Below are 21,670 nucleotides of genomic sequence, written 5' to 3' on the forward strand. Positions count from 1 at the left end.
ACACAAGCAGAAAATTATGTTTCTGGGGTGTGTCCAGTAGACATTCTGTGTACAGAACAACTCCAGATAGCCATATTGCAATGCAGTTTCAGAAAATTACAGCGGCTGCAGATAGAAAAGGAAAAAAGTCATTTTTAATAATATTCAAATTACAATATGACTTGTGTCGCAATTATATGTGCCATATTTTTTTTTCATTATTTTAATTTTTTCCCCCACAAAAGTGGCGTTACCCTTTAAAAGAATCATTACTGAAACTGCAAAAGGATAAAATATATATATATAGTCCATATTAACAGTTATGTTTCAGGTCACCACGGACCCTTATAAAGTTTGCTCTAAGTTTGAAAAGTTTCAGGAAAGGAATTTTTTCTGCAAGTACTTTTCCTCTCTGGTGCCCCGAGCTTGCTGATGCTGCACTAGGTTTGATAAGGTTGATATGTGACTCAGCACTGATCATATAATACATACTCTGATAAAGTGTGGCAAAATGGAAACTTAACACTTATAGTCAGCCCAGCAGTCTTCTGATCACCCCACAGATTTTGAATTGGATTCAGGTCTGGGCTCTGGCTGGGCCATTCTCAAACTTTAGCCAGTGAAGCCATTCCTTTGTTGATTTGGATGTATGCTTTGGATGCAGGTCCTCTTCATGTTCAGCTTTCTAGCAGAAGCCTGAAGGTTTCGTGCCAATATTGATTGTTATTTGGAACTGTTCATAATTACCTCTACCTTGACTAAGGGCCCTGTTCCAGCTGAAGAAAAACAGCCCCAAAGCATGATGCTGCCACCACCATGCTTGTGGGTATGGTGTTCTTTTGGTGATGTGCATTGTTGTTTTTGCACCAAACATATTATTTGGCATTATGGCCAAAATGTTCAACCTTGGTTTCAGACCATAACACACTATCCTACATGCTTTTGGGAGACTTCAGATGTGTTTTTGCTAAATTTAGCCGGGCTTGGATGTTTTTCTTTGTAAGAAAAGGCTTCCATCTTGCCACTCTACCCCATAGCCCTGTCATATGAAGAATATGGGAAATTGTTGTCACATGTACCACACAGTCAATACTTTCCAGATATTCCTGCAGCTCCTTTAATGTTGTTGACCTCTTGGCAACCTCCATGACCAGTTTTCTTCTCGTCTTTTCATCAATTTTGGAGGGACATTCAGTCCTTTTTAATGTCACTGTTGTGCCATATTTTCTCCACTTGATTGATAATGACTGTCTTTACTGTGTGCCATGGTATATCTAATGCCTTGGAGATTCTTTTGTACCCTTCTCCTGACTGATACCTTTTAACAATAAGATCCCTCCGATGCTTTGGAAGCTCTCTGCGAAACATGGTTTTTGCAGTAGGATGTGGCTAAGAAAATGTCAGGAAAGACCTAATAGAACAGCTATACTTTATTTGGGGTTAATCAGAGGCACTTTAAGTGATGGCAGGTTTGTACTGACTCCTACTTAACATGAGTTTGAATGTGATTGCTTAATGCTGAACACAGCTACATCCCCAGTTATGAGAGGGTGTGTACACGTACGCAACCACACTATTGTGTTTTTTTTTTTACCCCCCCCTTAAAATATTTTAGTTTGTTGTTCAATTGAGTTGTACAGTTTCTAGGTCACATTAAAGTTGGAAAAAGTTATTTTTGTCAAATTTTTTTTTACATCACTGAAACCTGACACTTTAACAGGGGTGCATAGACTTTTTTATCCACCGTTTGTAGAAGGGATTCAAAAACTGTGACGATCAACAATCATAGATAAAAAATCAATTATATCACACAACTAAGTGAACAGTTAAAATATGTGCAGAACATTAAAGTGCAAAGTGCTTTAAAGTGGATGTAAACCCCCAAAAAAATATTTTCATTAAGACTCATATTTATACAGCAGAGGATGTAATTTTATCTGTGCCCAGTCTTGCCACGAAGAGTTAATCCAGCTCTGAGAAATCCTCTTATCTTTCTTCAGTAAGATAAAAACAGACACACAGAGAAATAGGTGTCTGCTACTTCCCCCTTGCTGTGATTGACAGGTGATTTCCTTATTTCAAGCACTAGTGTGGAAGAGGCATTCTGTTTACTTCACCCCCACCTTCATCTCCAGTTCTCCCAGGATTGGCTGCTCTACATCTCAGCATGATTGGGCATGCTGAAGTCATGTGGTGACTTTCCTCGGTTTTGACTGGATGTTAGTGATCATGGGGCATAAAGACCAGCAGAAGTTCAGTGTAAAAAATATCGAAGGCCTGGCCAAGGGGAATGTAGACATGGGCAGCAAGTCTGCTGACATCACAACTCCACCCACCAAGCTCTGGACAGCAGACCTGCTCACAGAATCTGGAGTATTGCAGGGCTCCAAGCAGCTAAAGGGGAGATATTTGACAGATAAGGATACATGCAGGAGGCATGTATATCCTTAGAGATCAGCACTATGGATGTAATTTAGAAATGATGAGAGGGTTTACATCCACTTTAAATGAAAAGGTTCATGAATCCAAAAAATATAATAACGTTCATGAATAGTAGTGCTCCAAATAATGTGTGAGCAAAACTGAAAAAAATATGAATATAATAGTAGAAATAGGTTAGTGCTAAAAATTCATATGAGAAAAAACAGTTTTTCAGTAACCAATGTGTAGCGGTGACATTCAGTGATATCTTGTATGCTGATTCAATGTGATAATAACACCCGAGGGAAATCCTCCACCAGACGTACCAAACTGACTCACCAGATCCAATAGCTGGTAAATTTATAAAACCAGCAACTGACGTTTTGCAATCAATGCTTGAAGCAGAAGTGCTTGTTAGCAAATGCACAAGGTCCTCTCCAATAGACATAAGGGGAAGGAAGAAGGAAGCTCTGATAGTGTAAGAACGCTTATTAAAAAGCTAATTAATATTAATAAAAAAAACACACTCACATATTACAAAGAGTCAGACCTGACACTAGGGATTCTAGGCATAAATGTGTTCCAAATCGCTTTCCAGCCGCAATGGTTTGTATGCAAGCTTGTGACTGCAATCCTGCACAGCATGTTGACGTCAGTGTGCTATCCTCGCCCTACGTGTTTCATCATAAAAAATCTTCCTGGGGCGACTGGGAACACATTTATGCCTAGAATCCCTAGTGTCAGGTCTGGATACTTGTAATATGTGAGTACGTTTGTTTTAGGTTTTAAATAAACTTTTTAACAAGCTTTATTACACTATCAGAGCTTCCTTCCCCTTAGGTCTGTGGGAGCCATGGGCATGACCTTGTGTATTTGCTAACAAGCACTTCTGATGTATGCATTGATTGCAAAAAAGCACAGTTGCTGATTTATAATTTTACCAGCCATTGGATCTGGTGAGTCATTTTGGCACGTCTGGTGGAGGATTTCATAAGGGTGTTGTTGTTACATTTAATTAGCATACAAGATATCACTGAATGTCACCACTATATATTGGTTACTAAACAACAGTTTTTTCACTTCTATTAATTTTTAGCACCAACATATTTCTACTTTTATACTCATTTTTTTTTCAGTTTTGCTCATGTATTGTTTGGAGCACTACCAATCATGGACTTTATTATATTTTTTGGATTTGTGATTTTTTTTTTTATTTAAAGCACGTTAATGTTTTGAATTATATATTAACTGTTCACTATAGTTGTGCGATATAATTGTTTTGATGATTTTTTATCTATTTGATCATATTTCCTCACAATGTAGCATATATAGGGTGTTTTAGTCGTTTTGATCAGCGCTGCTTCTCACAATTTTTTATTTCAATTGTAATCTCTCACAAGCATGCATGTGACAGGGTGACCACGCAGCAGCCAGTCATGTCACCTAAAAACAGGAAGCGCCTGGACAAGGACCTTCATTACAGAATAAAAAGATATTATTTTAAGGAAAATGGCACATTTAAAAATAGTGAACATTACTTTTTACATGGTCTAACTTGATTTAGTAAATATAACATTTGTGAATTTGCAAGATTTTTAATGCAGAAGAGATAATCTACAGTGGGGGAAAGAAAAATATTTGTTCCCCTGCAGATTTTCTAAGTTTACCACTTAAAAAGAAATGAAGGGTCTAATTTTTTACATATGTGTATTTTAAATGATAAGACAGAAAATCAACCAAAAATCCAGAAAAACACGATACAAATGTTATAAATTGAGTTGCAGTTCAATGAGTAGAAAAAATGATTGATCCCGAAGCAAAACATGACTTGTTACTTGGTTGAGAAACCCTTGTTGGCAAGCACAGAGGTCAGACATTCCTTGTAGTTGGTTATCAGGTTTGCGAACATCTCAGGAGGGATTTTGGTCCACTCTTTACAGAGCTTCTCTAAATCCTTAAGGTTTCTTGGCTGTCGCTTGGCAATTCAAAGTTTCAGCTCCCTACAATCATTTTCTACAGAATAAGGTCTGGAGACTGGCTAGGCCACTCCATGACCTTAATGTGATTCTTGTTGAGGCACTCCTTTGTTGCCTTGGTCGTATGTTTTGGGTCATCGTCATGCTGGAAGACTCATCTTTGGTATTCTGGCTGTGGGAAGAAGAGCGAGCTAAATTTTGGTCTCATCTGACCACAGCACTTTTTCTCAATCCTTCTCTGAATCATTTATATGTTCACTTGCAGACTTCAGACAGGCTTGTACATACCCAGGATTGCAGGATTTCAAGCCATGGTGGCGTATTGTGTTACCAATGGTTTGTTTGGTGACTGTGGACCCAACTGGGGTAGACACAGTGGTATAGTGGTTAGCACTTTCACCTAGCAGCAATAGGGTTGCTGGTTCAAATCCTGACCACAACACTATCTGCCTGGAGTTTGCATGTTCTCCCAGTGCCTGCGTGGGTTTCCTCCGGGTACTCCGGTTTCCTCCCACACTCCAAAGACATGCTGGTAGATTAATTAGACACTGTCCAAAAAAAAATAAAAAAATTGGCCATAATATGTGTATGTTGTAAGTGTGTTGGGACCCTACAGGTTAAAGGACCACGTAAAAACTGCAGATGGACACCGGTGGCAAGAAAGCACCCTGAGGCGATTCAGTTCACATAGGTAGCGCTATACAAGTCACTCATTCATTCAACTGCCTTGAGATCAAATCACACCCATGTAGTTATGGGCTGATTACTCACTTTTCTCATGATTATCCTTAAACGAAGCCGCAAAATCTTGCATGGAGCTCCAGACAAGGGCAACTGATTGTATTTCTTCTATTTGCAAATAATTGCTCCAACAGATGTCTCCTTCTCACAAAGCTTATTGCTGATGGTCTTTGTAGCCCATTCCAGGCTTGTGCAGGTTTACAATCTTGTCTCTGACATTCTTTGACAACTCTTTGCTCTTGCCCATGATGGTGGGTTTGAATGGAAGAAAGATTCTGTAGACAGGTGTCTTTTGTACACATAATGAGTTGTCGTTAGGAGTACCTTCTTAAATTGACTGGATTAATCTGCGTAACCCATGATCACATACTGTAGCCAGTCTGTGGGAGCCAGAATTATTGTTGGTTGGTAGGGGATCAAATACTTATTTTACTCACTGAACTAAAATTCAATTTATAACATTTGAATCATGTGTTTTTTCTGGATCCTTAGTTGATATTTTATCTCTAGCATTTAAAATACGCCTATGATAACAATTATAGATTTCTGTGGACAAACTTACAAAATCTGCAGGGGATCAAATAATTATTTTCCCCACTGTATGTCCCCTTTGTAAAAAAGGTGTCCTTACTGGCTTGTTCACAATGTACAAAATGTCTGAAAATCAGGGCCTGAAAAAAAGACTGGCTGAAGAGGTCAGTGTCCAGTGAGCCTCCTGAAATAACAGCATGGCAGGAATTTTACACTTTCTTATTTATAAAAATAGTTAAAAATTTGACAAGCCTCATTGCTCTTACACAGCGGAATGGGAGAACTCGCCCCGCCTTTTTCTACCCATTCTACCTTCTGACCCCACCAACTTTCCTCCCCATTCATCTTCTTGAATCTATCCAAGTTCTTTACTCTTCAATATTTAAGATGATGGTGGTGCTATCCTCTCCACTCTACCAGACATTACAAATGTGGAAATCTTTTCCTATCTTTGAAAACCTCCTACACTGTACGGTTTTATTACTTATTCAGGTATGAAAAATTCAAAAAAGTATTTAAAAAAATGTGACAAGAGATAGACTTTACAATACAAACAAAAATGGTTTTAGGGCAAATTTTCTTCATGAATTTTTTTATAAATGTTTTTTTTTTTTTTTTAATCTTTACTTCTAATATAATCTTTGCTTAACAAATAAACATTTACACATGGCAAAGCCTTCCTGGACCATTATGGGTAGAACAGAATGATTAGTCGTTTCTGGAACAGATGAAAAGGTTACAGCTCCATCTACTGGATAAAAATATACTTTAACATGCCAAATGTTTACATCTACCCGACACAAGATCTTTTTAGAAGTGTTATTCTTTATTCATGTTCATAACACATAAAAGCAGTGGACACAATCAAGACAATAGACCAGTAAGTAATTTTACACCAGTAGGACATATTTGGTATATGGCTAGCATATATAATATAGTAAGTGAGCATCAGGATTGAAATATTGAAAAACGAACCATGTGATACAAGCCCAGAATACTATTCTTAAAGAGGAAGTAAACCCTAATGGGTTTATTTCCTCTTTGATTCCCTGCAAAGGTAAAGCATAATGGACTACTATGCATCGCATAGTAGTCCATTATGTGTCACTTACCTGACACAGGAGCCAGCGAAGTCACCGATGTCCCCTCGTGTACGGAGCCTCCATCTTCTCGGTGGGTCTCGCTGCTCCGTTGCTGTCATTGGGCGAAGCTGCGATGGCGTCACTCCCGCGCATGCGCATGGGAGCCGCCACTCGCGGCATATCGCCGTTGACAGCGGCGCGCTCCGTGCGCCTGCGCGCCGCTGTCTACGCCGCATGCGCCATAGACAGCGGTGCCTGTGTTTTGGCAAATATCTCCTAAACCGTGTAGGTTTAAGGCTTACCTGTAGGTCAAAGCGGTTTGTAAGGGTTTACAGCCACTTTAAAGAATATGTCAAAAAACTTTTTCAGTATCATGCCTATCCAAATAAATACATCTTTGTATGTAAAAGGAGACTATACAAATGAAAACAATTCTAATTTTTTTTGCATTTTAGATAAGGTAAGGATCAACTCCTCTCAGGTGTCCTGTTGGGGAGATTTCACTTCACATTCTAACCCAGAGAATTGCAGGAAGTAATAGATCTCTCCCAAAGCAATAGGATATCCTTTCTTAGGACTCATTCACATCTTAATGCAGTGGGCCACAGAACATGCGTTGTTCGTGTGCATTGTGCTGCATTCAAAATAGTTGGCTGCAATGCTCCTCAAAGCATACAAAAAAAAAAAATAGGATTTTTGTACCCACCGTAAAAACCTTTTTTCTGAAGTTCATTGACTGACACAGCTCCAGTAATCTAAAGCCGTAGGGTTATTACGCCACCTTCAGGAGAGGACTAGGCAGAACATGTACAGTTCTGCCCAGGGGGCGGTCCCTCTAGTAATAACCCATCAGCCTGCTCCCTGCAACTCAGTGTGTCAACAAGCAGTATAACGTAAACTAATAGGAGGGGAGGGTGCTGTGTCAATGAACTTCAGAGAAAAGGATTTTACGGTGAGTCCAAAAATCCTATTTTCTCTTTCGTTCATTGACTGACACAGCTCCAGTAATCTTGACCGTAGGGACGTCCCCAAGCAGTGTCATAGCAAGGGATGTGAATTAGCAGCATAACTTCACCCACAACCAGCGGTGTTCACTAACGGGGGAGTCACCATCTGAACTAACCGCATCAGAACTTGCGGTCAACCAAATGCAGCAAAGTGCATTAACATTCAAAAAAGGTAACTTTTTCTTAGCAGAAGAAAGAGTGTAAAATTGCAACATTACATGGCCGCCTGCAAAACTTTGCGGCCAAAGCAGGCATCAGACTTTGTAAAAGTGTGAACGGATGACCAAGTCGCCGCCTTTACACACTTGCGCTTGATGTCGGAAAGCCCAAGAGGTCCCAACTGCCCTGGTGGAATGAGCCGTGAGAGGAAAGGGGGGCACCTGCCCCTTCAAGGCTTAAGCCTGGACCACAATCTCTCCGATCCACCTGGAAATGGTGGCCGACGAGACCGCCATCCCTTTTTAGAGACCAGCTAACGAAAAGGAACAGAGAGTCTGACTTCCGGAAGGGAGCCGTGCCAGACAGATGCACCCTTAGGGCCCGGACCACATCCAGGGAATGGAGAGCCATCTTCTTAGGATGTGTCGGTTTAGGACACAGAAATGGTAACACAATGTCTTCATCGATGTGAAAAGACGAAATCTCCTTCGGTAGAAAAGAAGGTGGCGGACGCAACACCACCTTATCCTTGTGGATAACAAGATAGGTCGACTTGCAAGACAAGGCCGCCAGTTCCGAAACCCTCCTGGCCGATGTAATGGCCACTAGGAAGACACCTTTCTGAGAAAGAGTCAACAAGGGAATTTCCCTGATGTTCTCAAACGTCGGTTTTCGAAGCGCCGATAGTACTTGTACTGCGCCCTTGTACAAAGGTGCTCACTAGAAAGTGAGACGCCAGGGGCCTTTGGAAAAAGACAGCCAAGGCTGATATCTGTCCCTTAAAGCGGAGGGCCGGTTATAAAAAAAAAAAAAAAAAAGTCAGCAGCTGCAAACACTGCAGCTGCTGACTTAATAAACACACTCACCTGTCCAGGGCGCCCGCGATGTCGGCCGCCCGAGGCCGACCCGTCCCTCGGCTCTCGGGTCCCGGCGCCGCCATCCCTTGTAAGGGAAACAGGCAGCGGAGCCTTATGGCTTCACTGCCCGTTTCCTACTGCGCATGCGCGAGTCCCGCAGCTACTGCGCATGCGCGAGTCCCGCAGCGCTTTCTGAATGGTACGCGCTGTGTTCTGGAACACACAGTTCCCAGAACACAGCGCGACTCATTACCCAGAAGACGCCGCGACGAAGAGAGAAGACAGAAGATCTCCGCGGAGGAGGAAGAGGAAGATTAGGAGAAAGTGCCTAGCAACAGGCATTTCTGGTAAGTAAAAAAAAAAATTTTTTTTCATTTTTTTTTTTTTTAGATTTTTTGTAATTTTTAACATTTTTTTGTTTTTCAGGGTGGCCCTCCCCTTTAATGGTGCTTAAAGCCAGTTTCTGGTCTACTCCTCGTTGTAGGAAATGGAATAGGTCACCCCATCTCGTCACACATGGAGATTAGAGCTGCACAATTAATCGTCAAGAATCGTTATCGCGATCTCAAATAAAGTGTTTTACAATTCTTTCTATGCAAAGAATTCTCTCTGCTCTTCCGAACCCACAGCCTTCAAAAGAAAGGAAGAGAAAAAACCAGGCAGTCTGCCAAGAATCACAACATTCTTTATCAGTTGAACTTAACCACTTGCCGCCCGCCCTATAGGGAATTGACGGCGGCAAAGTGGTTTCATAATCCTAACCGGACGTCATATGACGTGATTAGGATTATGAGCCGCTGCGCGCCCCCGGGGGCGCGCATCGCGGCGATCGTTGTTGCGGGGTGTCAGTCTGACACCCGGCAACTACGATCTCGGTAAAGAGTCTCCGACAGACTCTTTACCATGTGATCAGCCGTGTCCAATCACGGCTGATCACAGTGTAAATGGGAAGAGCCGGTGATCGACTTTCCCTCACTCGCGTCTGTCAGACGCGAGTAGAGGAGAGCCGATCGGCTGCTCCTCTGACAGGGGGGGGTCTGTGCTGATCGATTATCAGCACAGCCCCCCCCCCCGAGGATGCCCACACTGGACCACCAGGGACACCACTAGACCACCAGGGAAAAGGTAATAAAATCCATAATCCTCCCTAGACCACCAGGGATGCCAGTCAGCACAATGGGTGCCAATCAGTGCCCACAATGGGCATCACTGATTGGCATGCATTATTGTTTGGCACTGATTGGCATCCATTACTATAACACCGATGCCGCCTATGAGTGCCCACCTGTGCCGCCTATGAGTGCCCACCTGTGCCGCCTATGAGTGCCCACCTGTGCCGCCTATGAGTGCCCACCTGTGCCGCCTATCCATGCCCACCTGTGCCGCCTATCCATGCCCACCTGTGCCGCCTATCCATGCCCATCCGTGCCGCCCATCCGTGCCAGCTATCAGTGCCAATTTGTGCCACCTATCAGTGTCCGTCCGTGTTGCCCATCCGTGTCGCCCATCAGTGCCGCCCATCCGTGTCGCCCATCCGTGCCGCCCATCAGTGCCGCCCATCAGTGCCACTTCATTGGTGCCACATTGGTGCCCATCAGTGCCACCTTATCAGTGCCCATCAGTGTAGCCCCATCAGTGCCCATCAGTGAAGGAGAAAATGTACTTATTTACAAAGTTTTGAAACTGAAACAAAAAAAAACGTTTTTTTTCAAAATTTTCGGTATTTTTTTATTTGTAGCGCAAAAAATAAAAACCGTAGAGGTGATCAAATACCACCAAAAGAAAGCTCTATTTGTGGGAAAAAAATGATAAAAATTTCATTTGGGTACAGTGTAGCATGACCGCGCAATTGTCATTCAAAGTGCGACAGCGCTGAAAGCTCAAAATTGGTCTGGGCAGGAAGGTGTTTAAGTGCCCTGTATTGAAGTGGTTAAGTATAAACATTGTAACAATTTGTCAATGGAATAGACTTTGTGTAAATGAAAAAAGTTTAACCACTTAAACACTAAACCTTTTTCTGACATTTGTTGGTTTCAAATTAAAATCTTTTTTTTTTGCTAGAAAATTAAATTACTTGGAACCTACAAACATATATATACACACACACATATATATATTTGTAGTAGACACCCTAGAGAATAAAATGGTGGTTGTTGCAATATTTTATGTCACACTGTATTTGCGCAGCGGTCTTTCAAAAATGTTTGCAAAAAATTACTTTAATTAATAATAATTAAAAAAAAAAAACAGTAAAGTTAGCCAATTTTTTTTTTTTTGTATAATGTGAAAGATTTTATGTTGCGAAAATCGTGAGAGAATTGTGATCTTTTTATTCTAAGCAAAAAAAAATCATTTTGGCCAGAATCGTGCAGCTCTAATGGAGATATAAGCTTTCCATGTACGATGGTATATCTTCTGAGAAGAAGATTTCCGTGCCCTCAACATAGTTGAAATCAGAGTCTGACAGGCCTCGGTTCCTTAGCACCTGGCTCTCAACAGCCATGCCGTTAAAACCAAAACGGGGGGTGGGCAGAGCAAAATCCCGTGCTGCAGCCGAGCTTCTTGTTGCCCCTTGATGGTTGACATATGCCACCGCCATGGCGTAGTCTGACTGGATCCTGATCAGACGCCCTCTTAGTCTCATCGACCATGTGGAGAGGCATAGCCTGATCGCTCGGAGCTCGGGCACATTGATTGGCAACTTGGATTCCTCCCCCGACCAGAGGCCCTGGGTCGACTGTACTCCCAACACACCACCCCAGCCGGTCAGGCTGGTGTCCATTGTGATCACTGTCCAATGTAGAGGTAGGAATGTCTTTGTCTGGAGATTTGTCCCATTTTGTCAATATCTCCTTCTGCAAGACTCTGGTGTGAAATTGGGCATACAGTACCGCCTCGAACGAGGCCACCATGAGACCCAGGACTCGCATGCAGAAGCGACCACCTGCGGTTCAGCAACAGCTTCACCGTGGCTCAGAGAGTCTGCAGTTTGTCTAAAGGGAGAAACACTCTCGCTTCCACGAGTCCAGCATTAAGCCTAGGTACTCCAGGCACCAAGTCGGTATAAGCACCAACATTTTGAGGTTCAACAGCCACCCAAATTCCTGCAGGGTTTGCATAGCGATTGCCACATCCTCCTTTAATTCTGAGGCGGAAGCTGCTTTCAGGAGGAGATCGTCTAGGTAACCCACGATTGCGATCCCCCGTTGTCGCAACAACGCCAAAATTGGAGCCAATACCTTGGTAAAGACTTAGGGTGCTGAAGGCAAGCCAAAGGGGAGAGCCACAAACTGGCATTGGGCTTCCCCTACTGCAAATCGCAGAAAGCTCTGATGTCTGAGGCATATGGGTATGTGCAGGTACGCGTCCTGGGTGTCCCCCTGATGGAGTGCAGCGACAACTGAGCGAACTGATTCCATTCTAAACCTCTGTACTTTTACAAAGCTCCCAACAGGGCCTCCCGGCGAGCCGGGAGTAAGGGTATGCTGGATTGGAAGAACCCATTTGGTGGCCAAGAGAGAAACTCCATCTTGTAGCCCGATGAAATCAGTTCGCAGACCCATTGGTCGGACAGCTGAGAGGCCCACCAGGCTGCAAACTCCAGAAGGTGACCCCCTACCCGAGTGAAGGGCATGGGCAATCCTTCATGGGGAAGCATTTTTTGCTCACTGGCTCGTTAGGCTTGCGAGTCCAGGGATGCTTCTGTCCCTCCGTAGTCACCCTGTCGGACTGGGAGCGCTAAGCCGAAGTCCCGGGTGGACGAAACAGCCTCTTTTGAGCGGAAAATGAGGGCCCTTGCCTGCGGCGTGGCTCCTTACTCTTCCTGGCCTGTGGGAGCAAGGTGCTCTTCCCACCTGTGACATTCTTATTAATGTCATCCAACGAGGCTCCAAATAGGCACTCACCAAGGAAGGGTAGATCTGTCAAGGCTTTTTTGGATGCCTGGTCCGCAGACCAGCATTTTAGCAAAATCAGGCGCCGCAGCACCACTGCTGACACTGAAGCCCTGGAGAGCAAGGGAAACATATGCAGGGCCGCGTCACAAACGTACTTAAGGCCGTGCACTAACTGGTCTGCTAGTTCCACGCAGACAGGAGTAGCCTGCTGCTCCTCCAATTCACGGTGCAAAAGTTTTGCCCATTCAGTAAGTGTCTGCGACACTAGTGCTGTGGCCAGTACTGGTCGTATTGCTCACCCCACAACTGTAAGCAAGGACCGGCCACTGCCTCGGCCTTCCTGTCGGTAGGGTCCTTAAACACAGGAGTCCCCTCTACCGGGATCGTGGTTACTTTGTTTAACCTGGATACTGGGGGGCGCCCACGACAGGAGGAGCCGACCATTTTTAAGAAGGCTCACCTCAAAGGGTAGCGCACCGCCATTCTTTTAGGGACTGAGGTGGTCTGTTGCGGGCTTCCCCATTCCTTGTATAGGAACTTATCTAAATAAGTCAGATACAGAAACACCTTGGCTACACAGCCTGGCTTACGGGACCCAAAAGGGAACGCTACCTCAGCGAAGGATCCTACCGTATACTACATTTTCAGGTTATCACGCACAGCTGTGATAAGTGCTCCAACTAGCGCTTTGTCTTGCGCGGACCCGGACGGGGAATCATCCTCGCTGTCCGATCGGTCCAGGTCAGCATCATCTGATCTATCAGAGCTGGGGCCACCAGTCACTGCGGGGCTGAGTCTGAGTAAGAGCTCTCCCCGGAGGACGGGGGCAGGGGACTTTTTATTACCACCTTTGCGCCCGCACACCGCCTCAACCCTGGCAACGAAAGTTTCCAGGACCGCCGACAAGGCGTCCAAAGGCACTGCACTGTTTGCAGATGAGCCGTTTGCAACTGCAGGGAGTTCTGCGGAAGAAACACGAGTTTCTGAAGCCATGCTGACCCACCCTGTCTGCCACCCTTGGGGACTTGGTGCACAATCCCACCCTCCTAGCTGCTGCAGACTGAGGGGCCCCCACCGCAGGACTCACCACCCCGACCGAGTGGTGCGCCGTTCTGTGTCCAGTGTCAGCTCCCAGGAGTCCAGAAAAAAAAAAAAAAAAAACGCGCTGTTCTGAGCTACAGGGACCAGCGCAGAGGATAAAAACTTCGCTGAGCTACAACAAAATGGCCGCCAGTCGCCCTGTATAGGGACAATCATAGGGAAAATGCCCGCCAAACTTCGGGAAAATGGCCCGACCATGCTTTCCACAGAGACTCACAGAAAATGGCTGACAATAACTGTACACAGTGAATGAACAGAGATAATGGCGGCAGACAGTGCTAAATGGCGGCAGCACATGTAGACCCCCAGACACCAGCGGAGAGACCACAGACAACCCAGGGACACAGACCACCAGCGCAGCCCCCAATCCAGGATCAGAGCCCCTTGGAGGACCCCTGGCTACAGGTACACACACACCGCTCAGTAGCCCAGCCCTTCAGCATCCCTCACAGGGGGGGGGGGGGTAGGTGGAGGAAAATGGGGACAGGGAGAGAAGAGAGGGACCCCCCAATCGACCTCCCAGGGAAAGCCCAGCTGCTCAATCCTGCTGAGGCAGAAAGAACTCTACTTACCATCCGGACGAGCTGGGGACATCCCATCACAAACCCACTCCCGAGCAGTACAGGGTGGCTGCTGGCCACGGCACACTGTGACAAAGACATCGGTAGTCGGGTCATGTGTGTGCCCCGGTACGTTGCGCTCACCGGCTGCCCCTGGAGCCTGAGGGGCATGTCATGGCCGACCCAGCGCGTAGCTAGGGTCTGCACATGCCCGATGGCCAGGCTGGGGAGACTACAAGGATCTAGCTTATCCAGCCTGTCACCCAGCCGGCTGTTGATAGCAGATCACAGGATCTTAAAATCTTGCGCAAAAGGCAAAAAATCCAGAAAAATTCCCAGGACTGATGGTCCCGCAGAGAGCCTAGTTCCTTCTTCACTAGGCAGAAAAAAAAACTGAGCTGCAGGAAGCAGGCTGAGGGGATATTACTAGCGGGACCATCTCCTGGGCGGAACTGTAAAGTTCTGTTTTTCATATGTATTACATGTTCTGCCTAGTCCTCTCCTGAAGGTGGCGTAATAACCCTACGGTCAAGATTACTGTAGCTGTGCCAGTCAATGAATGAAAGAGAAAATAGGTTATGTCTGCGTTTCTTACCGGCTAAGAACTTGATGCATTGTATGTGTGTTTTGGAGATGTGTTGGGGTGCTAATCACAATGGCATTTAGCACATTACCACAATGCAACTATCTAAGGTGTGCCCTTAAAATAGATGTCATTGAGACGTGTCCCCATTAGATTTCTTTACACCTTCATTTCTGGGGACAAGTGAAAAATTTGAGATTTCCCATCACTTTCTGTATTAGAAAATGGTCAATGGGACCATTCGTGAGAATGAATCTCCCCAGCGGGTACACAGACAGCAACAAATCCCTGACAGGTGTTCCACATTACACATATCCCTTCCACATTTGATCCAAAACAAAAATAAAAAAATTGAGCTCTACACACACTATAAACTGTTAGTTCACATTTACATCACTTTTACAAAAAAAAATAAAAAAATTACCTATGCATTCCAGCTTGTCTAGCAAAAAACAGGCCTCAGGAAAAAAATAAATACAAAAATGCTATATGGCATATGCCATGTGCATCTTTCTCTAGCCTGGCCGTAAATCTTCTTGAGTGGACAACCCCTGCAAGCTGAATGATGCATAGCCCCATTAGTACAGGAATGAGTGACCTTGTGGAAAACCTGCGCAGGGCGCTCTCTCTACCTCTGTCCTAAAATGCTCAGGTCAGCCACAGGTTTTAAAGAAGCTAGAAGGTTCCTGCACTTATGGAGCCAAGCATTCATTGCCCCTCTTGTCCTGAAATGTATGAGGGGTGGGGAGGGTCACTCACTCTAGAATTTTTTTATGGACAGGTGGCTGTGAACACAGCCAGCCAATGGGTATTTCTTGCAATTTAGGCATCTTTTTTTAAAGGCACACTTATCAAAAGGACACTAAACTTGTTTTTTAATCTATTCAGGTATGCATTCTTAGCTCCCAAAAAAGTACCTTTTATTGCTTCCATTATCTCACAAATTCCTTTTTTATCTTGCTGTTGTAATCCGATTTCCTGAGAGGATGGCTACATCCCCCATGGTCCCACTGTCTGTAGGAACATAGTCACACTCTCACTCCAGAGAAAGGCTAGGGAATATGGACTATGGGACTTGTAGTGTGCAAGGAACAGTGCACATACCCACAACTAATGTGCACTGCCTGTTTGTAACAAAAAGAATTGGAGGCCAGCTTGGGCTGGAGCCTTTTGTGTGCCTGCTGGGCAGCCTGGATGAGGACAGGTACCCTCCACCAATATACACTGCCCTTAGGCGACTTCTATACTTGGCCAGGAAACACATTGCCCGTTTATGGTTGTCGGCGCGGGTACCAAAGGAGGCGCAGTGGATACAAATGGTTAATACCACTCTTATCCATGAAAAATACACATACCAGCACAGAAAGACACCAAACAAATTCTCTAATATATGGCAGAACTGGTTGGGATCCCCGGCAGTGGCTTCACCCCAGTTGGTCCTAGATAGGTTGCTAGTGGGATAGGTGGAGGACGGTATATGGGAGTGAAGGCGTATGATAGACGCTACCATACCAACGGGAGAGATTTCTGGAATTGCTGAGTCTGACCCATGGTGACACGTCAATGGTTGGCTTACTATCTCTGTATGAGTAATTATTCTTCATATGTAATTATTGTCTAGTTTTTTTTTTTTCTTCTGGGTTCTGGTTCTTACTACTACTTTATAAGAGAGAGTGGTACATGAGAGTGTGCGATAGGATGAGTCAATGTCCTACAAATAAAAGGAGTATGATAACGGTTTGTATGTACAAGTAAAATAGAGAGAAATATTAAGATTGAGGGTACTCTTGATACCTGTATTGCAAGTAAATTATATTTCAGCAGAAGCAGAGGCCCAGGAGCTCACAGAGAACATTACAAGAGAACAGCAAAAACACAGTATGAAAAAACATAATGAAAAATAGGACACAGGGTCATTAAGTAGTGTAAGTGTATGAATTATTTTTTAAGGAAGAGTGTTTAACTTGTTCAGTGTCTCTTTATTATACTAGAGAAGCTGAAACGCTTAAGTAATTTTGCAAAAGGTAAACTAATCCTTTAACCCCTTCAGATTTGCGTTATAGCCGAATGACGGCTACAGCACGAATCTACTTTGCTGGGAGGCCATCAATAGAGTCAGTGAGACTTGGGTAATCACAAATCGGTGTAAGGGGTTGATCCTGGCCCCTTACAACGTGATCAGCTGTCAGACAATTACAGCTGATTACGTGATGTAAACAGAGAATTCATAATTTTTTTTTCTCACGCTGGCAGCGTGAGGAGAAAAAAAAGCCGGTCACCGGCTTCTGCTGAAGGGACATCGGTCCCGAGGAGGAAGAGGGGAAGCTGCCTCATCTGTGCCCATCAGTACCGCCTGACAGTGCCACGAATCAGTGCCCACCAGTACATAAAAGTGCCAGCAATCAGTGCCACCTATCAATGCCCACCAGTGGCGCCAATCAGTGTCTCACCAGTGCCACCTAGTAGTGCTGCCCATCAGTGTCACCTACCAGTGGAGATCAGTGCCCATCACTGCCACCCATCAGTGCCAGCTATCAGTGCCCATTAGTGCTCTTCAGTGCCACCTATTAGTTCCCTTCAGTGCCACCTCTCAGTGCCCACCAGTGCCACCCATCAGTGCAGCCTCATCAGCGTACATAAATGAAGGAGAAAAAATACCTGTTTGCAAAATTAACAAAATATAAAACGGTTTTGTATTTTTTTTTTTTAACATTTCAATTTTTTTTTTAACAAAAAAGAAAAAAACCCAGAGGTGATCAAATACGACCAAAAGAAAGCTCTATTTGTGGAAAAAAAATATATAAAAATTTCATTTAGGTACACTGTTGTATGACTGCGCAATTGTCATTCAAAGAGTGACAGCGCTAAAAGCTGAAAATTGGTCTGGGCAGGAGCGTTTAGGTGTCCAGTAAGCAAGTGGTTAAATAAAAAATATTTTCAAATAATTTCAAAATACTAATCATTTATTTGTGAAATGGTTTTACAAAGTTTATTAACTCACACAAGTTCCAATTTATATTTCTGCCACATATTTACATGTTCCCCTGATATATTTACGTTTGTCTGGAGTCTGTAAATCATATTACAGAATACATGAAAAGCAACTACTACTCCTTTCAAATTAAAAAAAAATTACCTGGTTGGTGATGTCATAGACCACAATGGCAGCTTGTGCACCCCTATAGTACATAGGAGCCAGACTGTGATATCGCTCTTGTCCCGCTGTGTCCCAGATCTCAAATTTTACCGTTGTGTCATCCAGGCAAACCGACTGTGTGAGAAATGCAGCTAAAGAGAAAAAGCAGAACATAAATATGTAAAAGGATCACAATTATATTTTATACTATTCTATTATTATTCTTCATAGAGAACTAATGGTTTATGAAGCATGTATACAGGCAGTATAAACTTAAAAATTGGAAGCTCAGCCCAAAACGAAAATCTTGAAATCTACGACTAACCTTTCTAGCCCTGTAAAGCAAAAATCACTCTGCAAACCTCTACTGAAGCCACTCCGATCTCCAGAGGTGGAAGCTGTGTGCAAGAGACAGCTGACAACAGCTGGGAAATGCCTGTGAAGTGACATCACTCATAGATTTACTATGGGGCTTTTCCACTGTTGGCCACCTCTTCTGTACGCACCTACACTGAGAAGCAGCTGCTGACAGCTCAGCGTGGGACTGGACCGTCTTCAGAAACGGTATGTATAGCAATTTCTGCTTTACGGGGCTAGATAGGTTGGTCTTAGACTTTGGCTGCAAGTAGATTTAGACATTTTAGTTTTAGGCTGAACTTCTACTTTAGGTGGTATTAAAGAGGAAGTAAACCCTGATGAGTTTACTTCCTCTTTGATTCCCTGCAAAGGTAAAGCATAATGGACTACTATGTATCACACAGTAGTCCTTTATGTGTCACTTACCTGACACAGGAGCCAGCGAAGTCACTGCTGTCCCCTGTAGTCTGGAGCATCCATCTTCTCGGTAGGTCTCGCTGCTCTGCCGCTGTCACTCGGCTAAGCCGTCACTCCCGTGCATGTACACGGGAGCCGCCACTCGCGGCATATCGCCGTTGACAGCGGCACGCTCAGTGCGCCTCTGTCTACGGCACATGCACCGTAGACAGCACCTGTCTTTCGGCAAATATCTCCTAAACCGTGTATTTTTTTGGACCTACAGGTAAGCCTTAATCTAGGCTTACCTGTAGGTCAAAGTGGTTTGTAAGGGTTTACAACCACTTTCAGGGCTAAGCTTTTTTTTTCTAAAAATGATAAAACAAGTTCATACTTGCCTGCTCTGTGCAGTGGTTTTGCACAGAGCAGCAGCGAACTTCCTCTTCTTGGGTCCTCCACAGACTCTCCCGACCTCTCCTTCCTGGCAGTGCACCCAGAGAAAGCAGCTTGTACTGGAGGCACTCGAGGGGGCTCGCTTTCAAACCACTGCCCTTTGTGTGTCCATTGAGACACAAAGTCTCGGCTCAGCTACATCCCCTATCTCTCCTCAATGGCTCACTGACTTTGAAAGCAGCAGGAGCCAATGGCACCCACTGCTGTCTCAGCCAATAATGTGGGAGAGTCCCCGGAGAGCTGAGGCTCTTGTGCACATCGCTGGATTGAGAAGGGGCTCCGCTAAGTATTAGGCTGGATTTGCACCTACGCAGTTTTAGTGCTTTTTGAATTTTGCAGATTTGCACTACAGTCCACCTAACATGGTTTTCAATGGAACACATTCTGTAGTGCAAATCTGCAAAATGCAAAAAGCACTAAAACTGCATAGGTGTGAATCCAGCCTTAAGGGGGCTACTGCACAGGGAAGGTTTTTTACCTTAATGCATAGAATGCATTAAAGTAGAACTTTACCCATAACTCCTCTTACTGGAGGCCGCCATTTTGCTGAAGCCTAGAGCTCCTGAACAGCAGAAACCCATTCATTTAACAGCTTCAAAAAACATTTATTCTTGGAATGCCATGATTGCTAACTGTCATGTATGCCTGTGTCCTCAACCAAACTGTCAAACCATCAAATGACTGGTGTCATAGCTGATCACATGTGAAGCACCATGGCAGCTGAAGATCAAACAGAAGCAGCTTCCTTGGCTGTAAAGGTTAGGAAGGTTTAATTCTGCATTAAGGCTGTCAGCATATCAGCCTCTATAAACTCAGAAGTTCCTAAAAATGCCTAAACATGGAGAGCAACTGAGCATGTGCAGAGTAGGGTGAGACAGTGTATTACTGGATTTTATACAGTATAGGCACTCATTTTTAATGTTGTACGTAGCTATACCTGTAATATGGGCCAGCCTAAAGTGATCTAGCAGGACTTCAAGTTCCACTTTAAGGTAAAAAATACTTCCGACCTTAGATCCACTTTAGAAGTATGGACAAAGCTTTTTTTTGGCCAGATTTCTCTTGTCAGTTACTGGAGAACACTTGCTAATGCACTCCTATGACCCAGAGTCTGCCGTAATTGGATATTGCCCACCCTCAGCTGACATGGCAGAGCCACTCCAGATCTCAGCGTGTGACCGAGAACCAAAGTCAACTGCACCCACCCCCTCTCCAGAACGGTGCTACAGTGAGTGCTAGAGGAGCAGAGAGGAGACTGGCGATTGAGTAGCTGCTCTCTGCTAGGAGCAGACGGAGAACTGAATGATTGTGGGTCATACCATTACTCAGTTCTCTGACTTAGAGCTCAAGTGAGACGGGTGCAGCATCTCTGCAATACTGCAACATAAAAGGTAAGAATATGTTTTTTACATAATCCAAATTTCACTTTTAATTTATTCCTCAATTCAAAACCATGAATCTAATGAAAATAATCTTCACACAAATTAGTACTTTGTAAATGCAGGTTAATCACATTTCTTTTAGTTGACTTTGTCCTCTTACATGGCATACTTTATGTATTCCAAGATATTTAGACACAGAAATACAGCTTACAACATTTCCAGAAAACACTCTCCCTTTGGACAACCTACCTCCGATTGTGCTCTCCTGGAATTCATGAAACTGTCCCTTGACAAAACGCAACACCAGACTGGATTTGCCCACTGCAGATTCACCCAGCAACACCAACTTGAACTGGCAGATTTTACTGCCCTGTGACTGACCATTCGGCCTTGCTGCTCCTCTTCCAGCCATTTCCTTGCAAAAAAATTAAAAGGAGCACTCCAAAAGGTTGGAGGACTGTGTGAGACTCCCTAGGGACTGTTAGTGAAAGGCAGTGGATGTTCAGATGCTGCAAGAATCTATAAGGAAACAAAAACAAAAAAATACAGGTATGTGAACATCACCTAAAAACTACAATATATTCATCTATGTTTACATACAGAAAGAAGACAATGTATGGGATTATTTTATAATGTGCAAATTTTTCAGACAATGCATAACTGAACTCACTTGTATCCTTACTTTAACATGCAAATATTACAAGATGAAACCTAGTGACATTTAAATAGCAACAGTACATACAGTTCATGATGTCCATGAATGTCAAATAATAGCGCTTCATGTTAAAAATAATATTTTTTCATACTTGCAATAAAATTTGTCTATTGCAGCTCATTAAAGCAGAACTAAACGGAGTACCACAAACTGAAAACACCATTTCATTTTTTTTTAAAATATGCAAGTCAAATTAACCCACCCTCCATGCGTTATTTTGTTCAGAATTCACAAGTCCATTTACATTCGAGCGTCCATAGAGCCATCACAGGCAGCCCCGTTACGGAGTAAATGTGGACACGCACTGAATGGGCACGGATGACAAAACAATGACATTT

At 44.0% G+C, this 21,670-nt stretch overlaps 1 protein-coding gene across 1 annotated transcript in view; it reads right to left on the reverse strand.

The window, feature by feature from the left end:
- RAB5B (RAB5B, member RAS oncogene family) overlaps positions 1-21,670 on the reverse strand; it is a 119,898-nt gene that overhangs the window by 50,006 nt on the left and 48,222 nt on the right. Inside the window, exons 2-3 of the mRNA XM_077483422.1 lie at positions 20,867-21,136; positions 18,030-18,181 (exon numbers count right to left, since the gene is read on the reverse strand). Of these exons, the coding sequence (XP_077339548.1) occupies positions 18,030-18,181; positions 20,867-21,029 (315 nt within the window). The 5' untranslated portion in view covers positions 21,030-21,136. The remainder of the gene's footprint in view (positions 1-18,029; positions 18,182-20,866; positions 21,137-21,670) is intronic.

Source organism: Lithobates pipiens, unplaced genomic scaffold, assembly GCF_037356315.1.
Source record: "Lithobates pipiens isolate NorthernLeopardFrog02 unplaced genomic scaffold, aLitPip1_a1.2 Scaffold_16, whole genome shotgun sequence".
NCBI lineage: Eukaryota > Metazoa > Chordata > Amphibia > Anura > Ranidae > Lithobates > Lithobates pipiens.